The 17,186-nt window shown below is 40.9% G+C and overlaps 1 protein-coding gene across 2 annotated transcripts in view; it reads left to right on the top strand.

Annotated features, from left to right (window-relative positions):
* Spata16 (spermatogenesis associated 16) overlaps positions 1-17,186 on the top strand; it is a 344,381-nt gene that overhangs the window by 244,900 nt on the left and 82,295 nt on the right. For both annotated transcript variants that reach the window (XM_085835355.1, XM_021158236.2), the window contains exon 6: positions 1,040-1,187. In XM_085835355.1, coding sequence (XP_085691481.1) covers positions 1,040-1,187 — 148 coding nt within the window. The remainder of the gene's footprint in view (positions 1-1,039; positions 1,188-17,186) is intronic.

The raw sequence follows: 17,186 nt of genomic DNA, 5'->3' as shown, positions 1-17,186 counted from the left end.
GTGAAAATGGCTATGCAATCCTGAAACGTGGAAAAGATAACTTCTTGCTCTTCACCTTACTAATGCTTCCAAAATATCATGTTGATAATGTATGTAATCAACAAAATATAATTTGTTTGTTGGGTTCCCTCCCTCTGTTACACAGCTCCAATCTTTTGGTTTTCTTATTGGTTATAGCTATGTCTTATTTGTCAGAGGAACTTCTTCTTATGTATTCTTAAATATGGACATTTAGTATAATGTGCTTTTGGCTATTTTCAGAAAAAAATGGGGTAGCTATAGACATACTTTTTGTACAATCTTCAAGGCTCCTTCAGAAGGAAGAGTTGTAGAAAAAGAACAGACACCCTTTTTGAAATGGCTCCTTTTTTTAACCTGATACAAGTATGGATGTGGCCTATTTAAACCAGGAATCTCAGGGGGAGGGCAAGGCCCTAGCAAGAACTGTATGTGAACAAATGTGTTTTAAAGAAACATCTTGCACATCTGAGTTTGCCTCATGTCACCTATGATTCCGAGGTAGGAATGCTCTGCTGGGAAAGCTGAAAAAGGTTCCTATGGATAAAGGCTTTCCCTGGGGAGTGGAAGAAGAAAAACGTGAGCCCAGTTTGCCATGATTCTTATAAAGACAATGCAGTACAGGTGGCTTGGTGTGTTTTTAAAAGACTTTTGCATAAACTGATCACCATTAACTGTTCATCAGTAGATTGGTTATAATGTCATATCTAAGAATTTGATTTTCTAAATAAAGAGAAATATGACAACTTGAAAAACAGAATTCTTATTTTTATCTTAAGACAGGCTTGGGGTACAGGTGGCTATTTACAAACTTTCTTTAGTTAATTGGATTTCTTAACATGAAATAGTATTTTCAAAACTAATTAAATTGTGTTCTAATGAATATTTAAGAGCAAAATATGTTATCTTTGCTGTACAGTATATAGATTTTTAAATCATCCATAAAAGTAATTATATTTTTTACGTTCTCAAAAAGTGCTATGCTATTACTGCTGCTAAGTGGGTCGTTCGCTCTTCACAGGCCATGATTGAAGAAGCCATCACCAGAGCCGAAGCTTTCTCGGTTATGTACACGCCCTTTGCAACAAGAATCAAGCCTGAAAACATAGAAAAGGTGAAAGAGGTGTTCATGAGAACTCACCCAGCCTACGTGGACTGGATCTACACAGGTGAGTTCACCTTCTTCACGCAGGCGACTGATGTTCTGGTGCCCATGGCAACCAAAGCAGGGGCTTCATGATTTGCGGGTTGTTTGTACTTACAGGTGTAAGCTTTAATCTAAAGAGTTCAAAAGTGAACTTATTTTTAAGACTTTAAGTAGAGCTAGCTTTCCTTTCAACACAATATGCCTCGTGTGCTCACAATTTTAGGCTTTTTAAGGAATAAATCTAGAAACTCTTAAAGTTTTAAGAGGAAAAAATAGTAAAAGCCTGTGATAAAAAGCTAAGCTAACTCCCCACCTCGAGGGCCCCTCTGTACTACCAGAAGGTAGTGTTTTCCTGAAGACAGATTCCCACCCCTCTCCCCCCATTGCCTGCTGCTTGTATTTCCTGCCCACCATTCCCTCACCCCTCGGCCTCCCTCCCCAATCCCCTAGGTAACCAAGGGCACCCGCTTGAGTCACTTTTCTTAAGGAAGGAAGAGGTTTATTTTGGATCACAGTTTAACAGGTGAAGTCCATTGTGACAGGGAATGAATGGTGGGAGGAGCCTCTGCGGTGGGAGGTGCCTCTGTGGCAGCAGCTTGCAATGCAGTTTGTTTTTCCACAAGTGGGCATGTGAGAAAGCGAGATATAGGATAGGCTCAAGCCCCTCCTTTCCTCCCAGGTTCTCACATCTCCAGCTAGACTCCACCTCCTAAAAGTTTCAAAGCCTTCCCAAAACAGCATCACCAGATGGAGACCATGTGTTCAAACACATCCTCCTGTGGAGCATGCCTCCTGTCCCAACCACAGCCGCGCACCAAAGGACACAGCACTGGGCATGGCCCCCTTCTCTCTTCTTCATTGTAAAGGCCTCTTGTTTTTGTATACTCCAAAATATTTCCCTATTCACTATGTACCAAGTGTTGTTTTGAATTAAAAGGAGTTTCTCAAGCACATGCTAGACAAAACGGTGCTGAACAAGGGACTCGCAAGATGCGGTAAAGTCTCCAAAGGCACGTATCTGCTGTCCCAGGCTCAGTTTTAAGAGTCTTCGCTCTTTCCTATCCCCGGGGCTGAGCCGTTGATTTATGAGATTAATAACAAGTCTATTATTGATCACTTCTCAAGAATCGGCACTCTACATCTGTTCTCTTGTTCCCATAATGTATGAGGAAAGATGATCTACATTAGAAAACACAACAGTAACAAGAAAAGACAAATAGCCCTCTGAAGGTGCCTTGCCAGACTGCTGACAGCAGGCCACAGATGTGAACCCAGTCCTGACCCTTGAGCCACATGCTTCTACAAATTCTTGATATTTATCAATAGGCCTCTGGTACTTCAGAGGAAAGAATAATAACTCCAACTATTGATAGCTGAATCATAAATCCCTAAAGACCAGCGGGCATTTGAGAAGAAAAGAGAGCAACTAAATGCAGAATTCCTGCTAAGATGAGGGTTGATCCTGGTTTAGTGAGTCTGAGCACTCTCTTAAGCATTCAACAAAGGGCCAGAGAAAATGGCTCTGCAGGAAAAAGCACTCACCACAGGAGCCTGACAACCTGACTCTAAAATCCCCCAGAGACCTCAGAAAAGCTGGTGTCTAGCTTCACAGCCTGCCTGTGATAAAATGAGAGCTTCCAAGCCAGCAAACCTGGAGAACTGAGCACAGCATCCAACAGGAGGGACTCTGCCTCAAACAAGGTGGTATGATATGAGGCTGACCCCCATGATTGCCCTGAGGTATTCACACATGTGCTGTGACACATGTGTGTCTCACACAGGCACACACATACACTCAAGCCTTTAAAGAAAGAGTAAGATACAAAGGAAAAACGCTTAGTTTACAACGCAGTTACTATTTCTCAGAATTTAGACTCGGTTGCTTACTATCATTATTTTTCATTATTTCATTACATTTTCAAGGAATTTCTTTTTTATGGGTGGAGTCAGTAACCTCACATAAAAGTCATGCCTACTGATGACCGTGGAAAACTGAGTCCAGTTGGCTACTTTCATTCTGTTATCCTGAAAACAGCAAAGGACTCGTTGATATCGTCAACTTGCCAATTTCTCTTCTGGTGGAATTAGTTTAGTTATATTTAACATACTTCCCAGAGAAGTCACCACGATTAATTAATACTTAGGAAGCATCGTTGCCACCGAGGGTCTGAAAACAATAATAACATTAATGAGCCAGACTCACGTCTCCTGTAACTCCATCAAACCTGTTATCAAGATGAATTATGATCTGTCGGCAAGACAATTCATGCTAAAGGATCCTACACTTTCCAAGAGACGATAATTACACATCACTAATGATTGTTTCTATTATTTCAGAATTACTAATTACTAGCATATGACAGTGTGCTATGAGAACCTAGGGTGGGTAGATAAGGCATGTTGAGGGGCGTGAGGTAGGGGAGGCAGTGTAGAATTTGAATTTCTTTGAGGCTACTAAGGCTGTTTGACTCTGTGGAAACTGAGCTTTGAGCAAATGAGATGGCTGTTCCCTCATTTGCCTCTGGGACAAAAAAAAAAAAAAAGGAAGGATTTTCCCCAAAACAACATTATCTGTGATGAAGGTGGGATAATCATTAGTAGCCTAATATTAGAAGCAATGCAGTTGTGAGATGTGGCTTCTTTGCTCCTAGCCTTGGAGGTGATTGTGGGTACATTGAAGAGGCATGGAAGAGGAAAAGTCCTTCGACACCGACACTGAGACACCTCTCCCAGGAGGTGCAGGACAATCACTGAAATAAGCGTCAGGTCCCCATGTAGCCAGCCAGGAGGTCACTGTGCTTTCATGGCATTTCCCCAAGCTAGCATTTGAGAGAAGCTCTCACTGTCTCACCCTGGCAGCCCTGTAGCTACCCTCCTGCTTGCAGCAATCATCCCGCCTTTGTTTCCCAAGTGCTGAGGTGACGGGCATGCCACTATGACCAGCTGTAGATGGAACAGAAGAAGCCACTCCCTTATTGGGCATTGGTTTGCTCACTTATCTCAAAAGACATTTGTGCACCAGCTATTGTGAAACAATATGAATTATGCTTATCCATGACTAGCTTCAAATGAGCGAGACTCCAACTATGATTTATTTATTAGGCTTTGCTCAATTACTGGGGGATGACCCCCAATCTAATGCTCTAATGCTAGACTGGCTGCTTCCCCAGCTGTGTTCCTCAAATACTTGTTGTTTGAGTCTTCCTGGATTATTTCTGCTCCAGCAGTCTCGAGTCCTGGGGAAACATTACAGTCTGACATGTGCTACTGATCCATCATGACTAATGGAGGCCTCCTGTTTTCTCCCTCTTCTCTGCTCAATGCCCTTATCTGTCTGTCTGTCTATCTATCTATTTCCTTTCTCTTTCTCCCTCATGGTCCCTACTTGTTACACACCCACCCCACCCCCAATCCCAGCAACTCAAACACCACCTCTTTTTTCTCCCCAGTAATTGGTAGTAGCCAGTTTTTGTTTTGTTTTTTAATTTATTAGATATATTCTATATTTACATTTCAAATTTTAACCCATTTCCTCATTTCCCCTCCCAAAACCCCACTATCCCATTCCCCCTCCCCCTGTTCACTAACCCACCCACTCCTGCTTACCTGTCCTGGCATTCCCCTACACTGGGGCATCGAGCCTTCACAACACCAAGGTCATCTCTTCTCATTGATGTCCTTCAAAGCCATACTCTGCTACATATACAGCTGAAGCATTGAGTCCCTCCTTGTATACTCTTTGGTTGATGGTTTAGTCCCTGGGAGCTCTGGGGGTACTGCTTAGTTCATACTGTTGTTCCTCCTATGGGGCTGCAAACCCCTTCAGATCCTTGGGTCTTTCTCTAGCTACTCCATGAGGACCCTGTGCTCAGTCCAATGGCTGGCTATGAGCATCCACTTCTGTATTTGTCAGGCACTGGCAGAGCCTCTCAGGAGACATCTATCTCAGGCTCCTGTCAGCAAGCACTTGTTGGCATCTACAATAATGTCTGGGTTTGGTAACTGTATATTTATATGTATATATGTATATGTATATGTATATGTATATGATGTATATGTATATGTATATGTATATCCCCAGGTGGGACAGGCACTGGATGGCCTTTCCTTCAGTTTCTGCTCCAAACTTTGTCTCTGTATCTCCTCCCATGGATATTTTGATACACCTTCTAGGAAGGACCAAAGTATCCACAGTGTGGTCTTCCCACTTCTTGAGCTTCCTGTTGTCTATGAATTGTATCTTGGGTATTCCAAGCTTTTAGGATAATATAAACTTATGAATGAGTGCATGCCATGTGTGTTCTTTTGTGACTGAGTTTTCTCACTCAGGATGATATTTTTTAAGTTCCATCCATTTACCTAAGAATTTCATAGATTCATTGTTTTCAATACCTGAATAGTACTCCATTGTGTAAATGTACCTCATTTCTGTATCCATTCCTCTGTTGAGGGACATCTGGGTTGTTTCTAGCTTCTGGGTATTATAAATAAGGCTGCTATGAAGATAGTGGAGCATGTGTCCTTGTTAGATGGTGGAGCATTTTTTGTGTATATGCCCAGGAATGGTATAGCTGGGTCCTCAGGTAGAAATATTTCCAATTCTCAGAGGAAACTCCACACTGATTTCCAGAGTGGTTGTACCAGCTTGCAATCCGACCAGCAATGGAGGAGTATTCCTCTTTCTCCACATCCTCCCCAGCATCTGCTGTCACCTGAGTTTTTGATCTTAGCCATTCTGACTGGTATGAGGTGGAACCTCAGAGCTGTTTTGATTTCCATTTCCCTGATGACTAAGGATGTTGAATATTTCTTCAGGTGCTTCTCAGCCATTCAATATTCCTCCGTTAAGAATTCTTTGTTTAGATCTGTATCTCATTTTTAATAGGGTTATTTGGTTCTCTGGAATCTAATTTCTTGAGTTCTTTGTATATACTGAACCATAGCCCTCTATTGGATGTAGGGTTGGTAAAGATCTTTACCCAATCTGTTGGTTGCTGCTTTGTCCTCTTGAGAGAGTCCTTTGCCTTACAGAAGCTTTGCAATTTAATGAGGTCCCATTTGTCAACTCTTGATCTTATAGCATTAGCTATTGGTGCTCTGGGTCTTCAATTCTAGTCCATTGATCTATGTGCCGGTAATTGTACCAATACCATGCAGTTTTTATCATGGTTGCTCTGGAATACATCATGAGGTCAAGAATGGTGATTCCCCCAGAAGTTTTTATTATTGAGAATAGTTTTCACTATCCTGGGTTTTTTGTTATTCCAACTGAATTTGGAAATTGCTCTTTCTAACTCTATGAAGAGTTGATTTGGTATTTTGATGGGGATTGCATTGAATCTGTAGACTGCTTTCAGCAAGATGGCCATTTTTACTATATTAATCCTACCAATCCATGAGCGTGGGAGATCTTTCCATCTTCTGGGATCTTTTTCATTTTCTTTCTTCAGAGACTTGAAGTTCTTGTTTAGTTAGGGTTACACCAAGGTATTTTATATTATTTGTGACTATTGTAAAAGGTGTTGTTTCCTTAATTTCTGTCTCAGCCTGTTCATCTTTGAGTAGAGGAAGGCCACTGATTTGTTTGAATTAATTTTATATCCAGCTACTTTGCTGAAGTTGTTTATCAGTCTTGAGAGTTCTCTGGTGGAATTTTGGGGGTCATTATATACACTATCATATCATCTGCAAATAGTGATATTTTGACTTCTTCCTTTCCGATTTATATCCCTTTGACCTCCTTTTGTTGTCTAATTGCTCTGGCTAGAACTTTGAGTACTATACTGAATAGATAGGGAGAGAATGAGCAGCCCTGTCTAGTCCCTGAATTTAATGGGATTGCTTCAAGTTTTTCTCCATTTAGTATGATGTTGGCTACTGGTTTGTTATATATTGCTTTTACTACATTTACATATGGGCCTTGAATTCCTGATCTTTCCGAGACTTTTATCATGAAGGGTACTGGATTTTGTCAAATGCTTTCTCAGCATCTAATGAGATGATCATGTGGTTATTTTCTTTAAGTTTGTTTATATAGAGGATTACAATGATGGATTTCCATGTATTGAACCATCCCTGTGTCCTTGGGATGAAGCCTACCTGTTCATGACAGATGATTATTTTGATGTGTTTTTGGATTCAGTTTGCAAGAATTTTATTGAGTATTTGTCTTAGTCAGGGTTTCTATTCCTGCACAAACATCATGACCAAGAAGCAAGTTGGGGAGGAAAGGGTTTATTCGGCCTACACTTCCATATTGCTGTTCATCACCAAAGGAAGTCAGGACTAAAACTCAAGCAGGTCAGAAAGCAGGAGCTGATGCAGAGGCCATGGAGGGATGTTCTTTACTGGCTTGCTTCCCCTGGCTTGCTTAGCCTGCTTTCTTATAGAACCAAGACTACCAGCCCAGAGATGGTCCCACCCACGAGGGGACTTTCCCCCTTGATCACTACTAATTGAGAAAATGCCTTACAGTTGTATCTCATGGAGGCATTTCCTCAACTGACACTCCTTTCTCTGTGATAACTCCAGCTGTGTCAAGTTGACACAAAACTAGCCAGTACAGTATTTTTGCATTGATATTCATAAGGAAAATTTGTATGAAGTTCTCTTTCTTTGTTGGGTCTTTGTTTGTTTGTTTGTTTGTTTCTTTGTTTGTTTGTTTTAACTGTGGCTTCATAAAACGAATTGGGTAGTGTTCCTTCTATTTCTATTTTGTGGATTAGTTTGAAGAGTATTGGTATTAGGTCTTCTTTGAGGGTCTGATAGAACCCTCTGCATTAAACACATCTGGTCCTGGGGATTTTTTAGTTGGGAGACTCTTAATGACTGTTTCTATTTCTTTAAGGGTTATGAGTCTATTTAGAATGTTTATCTGGTCCTGATTTAACTTTGGTACCTGGTATATGTCTAGAAAATGGTCCATTTCATTCAGAATTTCCAGTTTTGTTGAGTAAGGATTTTGTAGTAGGATCTGATGGGAATTTTTTGTTGTTTTTTGGTTTTTTATTTATTTTTTTTTTATTTCCTCAGTTTCTCTTATTATGTCTCCCTTTCCTTTCTGATGTTCTTGATTTGGATACTGTTTCTGTGCCCTCTTTTTAGTTTGGCTAATGGTTTATCTATCTTCTTGATTTTCTAAAAGACCAGCTCCAGGTTTGGTTGATTCTTTATAGTTCTTTTCATTTCTACTTAGTTGATTTCAGCTGAGTTTGATTATTTCCTGCCATCCTCCTCTTGGTGTATTTGCTTCCTTTTGTTCTAGAGCTTTCAGGAGTGTTGTCAGGCTGCTAGTGTGTGCTCTCTCCAGTTTCCTTTTGGAGGCACCCAGAGCTATGAGTTTCCCTAAGGAGATCAAAGGGATACAAATTGGAAAAGATGAAGTCAAAATATCACTTTTTGCAGATGATATGATAGTATATATAAGTGACCCTAAAAATTCCACCAGAGAACTCCTAAGCCTGATAAACAGCTTCGGTGAAGTAGCTGGATATAAAATTAACTCAAACAAATCAATGGCCTTTCTCTACACAAAGAATAAACAGGCTGAGAAAGAAATTAGGGAAACAACACCCTTCTCAATAGTCACAAATAATATAAAATATCTTGGCGTGACTCTAACTAAGGAAGTGAAAGATCTGTATAATAAAAACTTCAAGTCTCTGAAGAAAGAAATTATAGAAGATCTCAGAAGATGGAAAGATCTCCCATGCTCATGGATTGGCAGGATCAACATTGTAAAAATGGCTATCTTGCCAAAAGCAATCTACAGATTCAATGCAATCCCCATCAAAATTCCAAATCAATTCTTCAACGAATTAGAAAGTGCAATCTGCAAATTCATCTGGAATAACAAAAAACCTAGGATAGCAAAAACTCTTCTCAAGGATAAAAGAACCTCTGGTGGAATCACCATGCCGGACCTAAAGCTCTACTACAGAGCAATTGTGATAAAAACTGCATGGTACTGGTATAGTGACAGACAAATAGACCAATGGAATAGAATTGAAGACCCAGAAATGAACCCACACACCTACGGTCACTTGATCTTCGACAAGGGAGCTAAAAACATCCAGTGGAAGAAAGACAGCATTTTCAACAAATGGTGCTGGCACAACTGGTTGTTAACATGTAGAATAATGCGAATCGATCCATTCCTATCTCCTTGTACTAAGGTCAAGTCTAAGTGGATCAAGGAACTTCACATAAAACCAGAGACACTGAAACTTATAGAGGAGAAAGTGGGGAAAAGCCTTGAAGATATGGGCACAGGGGAAAAATTCCTGAATAGAACAGTAATGGCTTGTGCTGTAAGATCGAGAATTGACAAGTGGGACCTCATGAAACTACAAAGCTTCTGCAAGGCTAAAGACACCATCAATAAGACAAAAAACCACCAACAGATTGGGAAAGGATCTTCACCTATCCTAAATCAGATAAGGGACTAATATCCAACATATATAAAGAACTCAAGAAGGTGGACTCCAGAAAGTCAAATAACCCCATTAAAAAATGGGGCTCAGAACTGAACAAAGAATTCTCGCCTGAGGAATACCGAATGGCAGAGAAACACCTGAAAAAATGTTCAACATCCTTAATCATCAGGGAAATGCAAATCAAAACAACCCTGAGATTCCACCTCACACCAGTCAGAATGGCTAAGATCAAAAATTCAGGTGACAGCAGTTGCTGGCGAGGATGTGGAGAAAGAGGAACACTCCTCCATTGTTGGTGGGATTGCAAGCTTGTACAACCACTCTGGAAATCAGTCTGGCGGTTCCTCAGAAAATTGGACATAGTACTACCGGAGGATCCAGCAATACCTCTCCTGGGCATATATCCAGAAGATGTCCCAACCGGTAAAAAGGACACATGTTCCACTATGTTCATAGCAGCCCTATTTATAATAGCCAGAAGCTGGAAAGAACCCAGATGTCCCTCAACAGAGGAATGGATACAGAAATTATGGTACATTTACACAATGGAGTACTACTCAGCTATTAAAAAGAATGAATTTATGAAATTCCTAGCCAAATGGATGGACCTGGAGGGCATCATCTTGAGTGAAGTAACACAATCACAAAAGAACTCACACAATATGTATTCACTGATAAGTGGATATTAGCCCAAAACTTAGGATACCCAAGATTTAAGATACAATTTGCTAAACGCATGAAACTCAAGAAGAATGAAGACCAAAGTGTGGACACTGTGCACCTTCTCAGAATTGGGAACAAAACACCCAGGGAAGGAGTTACAGAGACAAAGTTCGTAGCGGTGATGAAAGGATGGACCATTTAGAGACTCCCGTATCCAGGGATCCATCCCATAATCAGCTTCTAAACGCTGACACCATTGCATACACTAGCAAGATTTTGCTGAAAGGACCCAAATATAGCTGTCTCTTGTGAGACGATGCCGGGGCCTAGCAAACACAGGAGTGGATGTTCACAGTCAGCTATTGGATGTATCACAGGGCTCCCAATGGAGAAGCTAGAGAAAGTGCCCAAGGAGCTAAAGGGATCTGCAACCCTATTGTTGGAACAACATGATGTACTAACCAGTACCCCGGAGCTCTTGTCTCTAGCTGCATATGTATCGAAAGATGGCCTAGTCAGCCATCAATGGAAAGAGAGGCCCATTGGACTTGCAAACTTTATATGCCCCAATATAGGGGAATGCCAGGGCCAAAAGAATGGGAATGGGTGGATAGGGAAGTGGGGGGGGCGCTATGGGGGACTTTTGGGATAGCATTGGAAACGTAATTGAGGAAAATATGTAATAAAAATATTAAAAAAAAAAAAAAGAACCAGGGGAATGCCAGGACCAAGAAGTGGGAGTGGGTGGGTAGGGGAGTGGGAGGGGGGTCTGGGGGACTTTGGGGATAGCATTTGAAATGTAAATGAAGAAAATACCTAATTAAAAAAAATAAATTGGAAAAAAAAAAAAAAAAAAAAAGAAATGCTTTCATTGTGTCCCATAAGTTTCGGTATGTCGGTCATGGCTTCATTTTCATTAAAGTCTAAAAAGTCTTTAATTTCTTTCTTTATTTCTTCCTTTACCAAATTATCATTGAGAAGAGTGTTCTTCAGTTTCCATGTGTATGTGGGCTTTCCATTATTTTTTGTTGTTATTGAAGACCAGCCTCAATCTGTGGTGATCTGATAGGATGCATGGGATTGTTTCAATCTTCTGTTCGGGCCTGTTTTGTGACAATTTTTGTGGTCAATTTTGGAGAAATTATGTTCTCTTAGGGTCTTATGACATCTGCCCAGGATCTTCTGCCTTTCATAGTCTCTGGTGAGAAGTCTGGTGTAATTCTGATAGGTGAGCCTGTATATGTTACTTGATCTTTTTCCCCTACTGCTTTTAATATTCTTTCTTTGTTTTATGCATGTGGTGTTTCGATTTTTTTTGAACTTCACACAGTTTAATAATGGAAGGACTATACTGTGATATTATCACATTTTTTAGGTATTTTCCTCATTTACATTTCCAATGCTATCCCAAAAGTCCCCCATACCCTCCCTCCCACCTCCCTACCCACCAACTCCCACTTTTTGGCCCTGGCATTCCCCTGTACTGGGGCATATAAAGTTTGCAAGTCCAATGGGCCTCTCTTTCCAGTGATGGCCGACTAGGCCATCTTTTGATACATATGCAGCTAGAGTCAAGAGCTCTGGGGTACTGGTTAGTTCATAATGTTGTTCCACCTATAGGGTTGCAGATCCCTTTAGCTCCTTGGGTATTTTCTCTAGCTCCTCCATTGGGGGACCCTGTGATCCATCCAGTAGCTGACTGTGAGCATCCACTTATGTGTTTGCTAGGCCCCGGCATAGTCTCACTAGAGACTGCTATATCAGGGTCCTATCAGCAAAATCTTGCTAGTGTATGCAATGGTGTCAGCGTTTGGAGGCTGATTATGGGATGGATCCCTTGATATGGCAGTCTCTAGATGGTCCATCCTTTTGTCTCAGCTCCAAACTTTGTCTCTGTAACTCCTTCTATGGGTGCTTTGTTCCCAATTCTAAGAAGGGGCAAAGTATCCACACTTTGGTCTTCGTTCTTCTTGAGTTTCATGTGTTTTGCAAATTGTAACTTATATCTTGGGTATTCTAAGTTTCTGGGCTAATATCCACTTATCAGTGAGTACATACCATGTCCAATTTTCTGAGAAACCGCCAGACTGATTTCCAGAGTGGTTGTACAAGCTTGCAATCCCACCAACAGTGGAGGAGTGTTCCTCTTTCTTCACATCCTCGCCAACATCTGCTGTCCCCTGAATTTTTGATCTTAGCCATTCTGACTGGTGTGAGATGGAATCTCAGGGTTGTTTTGATTTGCATTTCCCTGAGGATTAAGGATGCTGAACATTTTTTTCAGGTGTTTCTCAGCCATTCGGTATTCCTCAGGTGAGAATTCTTTGTTTATCTCTGAGCCCCATTTTTAATGGGGTTATTTGATTTTCTGGAGTCCACCTTCTTGAGTTCTTTATATATATTGGATATTCGTCCTCTATCTGATTTAGAATAGGTAAATATCCTTTCCCAATCTGTTGGTGGCCTTTTTGTCTTATTGACGGTGTCTTTTGTCTTACAGAAGCTTTGCGGTTTCATGAGGTCCCATTTGTCAATTCTCTATCTTACAGCACAAGCCATTGCTGTTCTATTCAGGAATTTTTCCCCTGTGCCAATATCTTCGAGGCTTCTCCCCACTTTCTCCTCTATAAGTTTCAGTGTCTCTGGTTTTATGTGGAGTTCCTTGATCCACTTAGATTTGACCTTAGTACAAGGAGATAGGAATGGATCAATTCTAATTCTTCTACATGATAACCACCAGTTGTGCCAGCACCATTTGTTGAAAATGCTGTCTTTTTTCCACTGGATGGTTTTAGGTCCCTTGTCGAAGATCCTGACCATAGGTGTGAGGGTTCATTTCTGGGTCCTCGATTCTATTCCATTGGTCTACTTTTCTGTCGTTATACCAGTACCATGCCGTTTTTATCACAATTGCTCTGTAGTAAAGCTTTAGGTCAGGTATGGTGGGTTTTTTTCGATTATTATGTGATGGGAGGAATTTCTTTTCTGGTCCCACCTCTGTGGAGTTCTGTAGGCTTCTTGTATGTTCATGGGCATCTCTTTCTTTAAGTTAGGGAAGTTTTTTTCTATAATTTTGTTGAAGATATTTACTGGCCCTTTGCATTGGGAATCTTCACTCCCTTCTATACCTATTATCCCTAGGTTTGGTCTTCTCATTGTGTCCTGGATTTCCTGGAAGTTTGGGGTTAGGAGCTTTTTGTATTTTGCATTTTCTTTGACTGTTTTGTCAATGTTTTCTATGGTATCTTCTGCACCTGAGATTCTTTCTTCTCTCTCTTGTATTCTGTTGGTGATGCTTGCATCTATGACTCCTGACTTCTTTCCTAGGATTTCTATCTTCAGAGTTGTCTCCCTTTGTGATTTCTTTATTGTTTCTACTCCCATTTTTAGATCCTGAATAATTTTGTTCAATTCCTTCACCTGTTTGTTTGTGTTTTCCTATAATTCTTTCAGGGATTTTTGTGTTTTATCTTTAAAGGCTTCTACCTGTTTACCTGTGTTCTCCTGTATTTCTTTAAGGGAGTTATTTATGTCCTTCTTAAATTCAAATCTTGCTTTTCCAGTGTGTTGGGGTATCCAGGGCTTGCTGTTATGGGAAAACTGGGTTCTGATGATGCTAAATAGCCTTGGTTTTTGTTGGTAAGGTTCTTTCTGCTTGCCTTTTGCCATATGGTTATCTCTGGTGTTAGTTAGTTTTGCTGTCTCTGGCTTGAGCTTGTCCCTCCTGTGCACCTGTAAGCATGTGTCAGCCCTCCTGGGATACCAGCTCTCCCCTGGCAGGACCCTATGCACAGAGAGCTGTGGAACATCCCCAGCTCCTGGGTGCAGATGGAAGCAGGCAGAACCTTGTCTGGGCTGCTCCACTCCTCCTGTGGCCTGTTGCACTCCTGGCTGGTCCCGCCTTAGACCTAGCCATTTTTATTTAACCAGTGGTTTTAAACTGGTGAATGAGGTTTGTACAACAAAGACTGGTTTACATGGGAATTTGCTCATCTTGGGGCAGCCAGATCTTGGGATACAGAATTGAGCATATGAATACAAGCAGCACCAGACAAACCCTCATAGCCTATGACTGTGCAGTCACATGCAGATAAATGACAACAAACGCTAGATCTATGGGCTGGAAAGCTGTCCTCGAGTCCTCTGTCACATAGTTCTGATGCCTGAAAAACCTTCCATATGCAGCCAACACTTTCTTCAGAAACATTCAACATGCCCATGTGTTCCTCTCTTCATTTACCACTCTGTGTGTGTGTGTGTGTGTGTGTGTGTGTGTGTGTGTGTGTGTGTGTGTGAAAGTATGGGTATTTGAGCGTTTGCTCTTATAGAGATGTATGCAAGTGTATGTACATTTGTAGGGAGGGTATAGAACAGAAGTCAACCCTCAGGAGTTGTTCCTCAGGAGCCAGCCACCTTGTTTCGAGAATCTCACCAAACAAAGGTGTCTGTGTGTCCCATAGATCCTCCTGTCCCTTCCTCCCCAAAGCTGGGATTGCAAGTGACGGTCACCTGGCATGGAACTCAGGTCCTTATATATACACAGCATGTACTTCCCCATTACCTTCTTTTTAATATGGGTTTATTATATACCAGGCATTACCCAAGCCCTTTATAGATGTACACACACTTCACTCCATATTCACTCTTCCACAAACAGCTAAGAAACACATGCAAAACCACCCACCCAAAGACAAAGTTTCAGGAGAGAGAGATAGTGAGAGTGTTGTCCCAGTCTTTCCCTTATAGGTATGAAGGTTTTACCACAGCAAGAGAAATAAAATCTGAAGGTTTTCAAAAATAGAGAAATGGTCTGAGGAAATACAATAATAAATAATGTCATGTGCCAGGTCCATGAGAGTCTCAGAAGAAGTGGGTATCTAGCAAAGCATGCCTACAGAAGCAGTTCTTATCATTAAAACTTGGAAACTAGCACACCGCACTAGCCCATGGAGGCTGGCAGACAGACCTCCACATCAGAAACTCTGCCCAGCTCGGGGTCACCTTCATGAAGCCTACCTGGGACAGAGTGCCTCCCTCCCTGGTCACAGCAGCACAGCAAGCCCAGCTGCAGTTGGCAGAGGTGACCATAAGCAGGAAGGTCCCCTACCACCAGCATGTTTTCCCAAACCAGTCTTCTTCATAAGATATTTCTATGCTAAAATTAGAGGCACAGGAGGAAGGTATAAAAGGAATTCAATCTGAAATAATTTTGAAATTTAGTCTAGGATTTAATTTTTTTTTAATGGACCAATTAAGTTCATGAGGAAATTCACTCACCTTTTGTGTAAGATGTTAATAATTCCTATGGTCATTTCTTTTGCTATTGTTGTTTTGGGGGATTGTTTGTTTTTGGTTTGTTTGTTTGTTTGTTTGTTTTTTCCAAGATAGGGTTTCTCTGTGTAACAGCCCTGTGTGACCTGGAACTCACTCTGTAAGCCAGGCTGACCTTGAACTCACAGAGATCCCCTGCCTCTGCCTCCAGAGTTCTAGGATAAGAGGTGTGGGCCACCACACGAGGCTTCCTCTGATCACTTCTATCAGACTGATGAAGGGAGAGTGAGCTATGAAGGATGTCCAGGCTCCAGTCTGTATCAGAATTCAGGATGCATCCTTTTTTAGTTTGGACCCACCAAAATCTTCAAGCCATATTATAATAGAGCCTCATTCTACTGTGTTTCATGGAGGAAAAATTACTGATTTTTTTTTATAGCATAGCTATCCATTTTTCTTATTTAAAGAAACATCCAGTTTGATTCATGTGGTGTAGTCGGGGTACATAAAACAAATAATAATTCACCAGCCCTGGAATTATTATGCTTTCATTTATAAAGATTTTCCTTGTGATTTTTATTCATATATTCCAATAAAATAATACAATTCCATGCAGTTCTTATTCTTGCATGGCTGTATTTTAATAATAATAAAGTAATACAATAAGCATACCCTGTCTCCTTTTGATGAAAATATCAAGATTTATTTGCTAAATAAATAAATATTCAGTAATGGATCTGTGCTTAGCCATGTTTAATAGAAAAGTTTTCTAGATCAGATATCAATTACTTTAACATTTAAGTGGATAGAGTCATATTTTGTCTTTCTTGTGCTCCATAACTCCCAGGAGTAAATATGTATGTTCAAGGAAATAATATATTGTTTTTTAATAGACCTTTAAGAATTGCTCCTTGCTGGAATTTATAAGCTTGCTTTTGCACAGCCATCATTTACCAGGAAGGATAATATATTCCTATTTTCTCTAAAACATAAAGCCAAAATTCCTCATTTTTTATTTATTTCTTAAATCATATAATTTTATCATGATCAAGAGTTTTCCAGATCAGAATGTCTTCCTCTTTGTAACCAGCTCTCAGAAATGGAAAAAGTTACAGAATTCAATAAAAAGCCCCACAACACCAACACTATTAGGCAAGTTTGTGATCATGAGGATAAATCAACTGGTATTCGTTTCTCCATAGTTCTTCATAGACTAACAGAACCATCCCCAATATAAAGACACACCTCATAAATGGGCGGGAAGTCTGTACTGTTGGCACAGAGTGTCCATTTTCCTGGTGTGAAGTAGTGTCCAGGCACTGCTGTAAAGGAAGTGCTTCCCAGCTATGGCTCATATGTCCCCCAAAGCAGCAGCGTCCCAGCTTGGTTTGTTTTTATGTCTCTTCTGTACCTTACCCAAGCCTCACCTAGACTCACTGCTTACCTAATACATCACCTCATGATCTCTGAGCAAAATCATTAGCCAATGGTCCAAAAATAAGCCAAAATAATCAAAAAGTTTGCATCAGTCTCTCAAGAACATCAGGTGGAGTGGGGTGGGGTGGGGTGGGGTAGGGTGGGGCAGGCAGCTCAGTGGAGTAAGCTGCGTACATAGAGCAGATGTCTATCACAGGTCCTATGCCCATAGTGCT

Source organism: Mus caroli, unplaced genomic scaffold, assembly GCF_978045245.1.
Source record: "Mus caroli unplaced genomic scaffold, Mus_caroli_1 scaffold_3, whole genome shotgun sequence".
Lineage (NCBI taxonomy): Eukaryota > Metazoa > Chordata > Mammalia > Rodentia > Muridae > Mus > Mus caroli.
The sequence above is the reverse complement of the archived record's forward strand: the minus strand, read 5'-3'. Positions and strand labels throughout refer to the sequence as shown.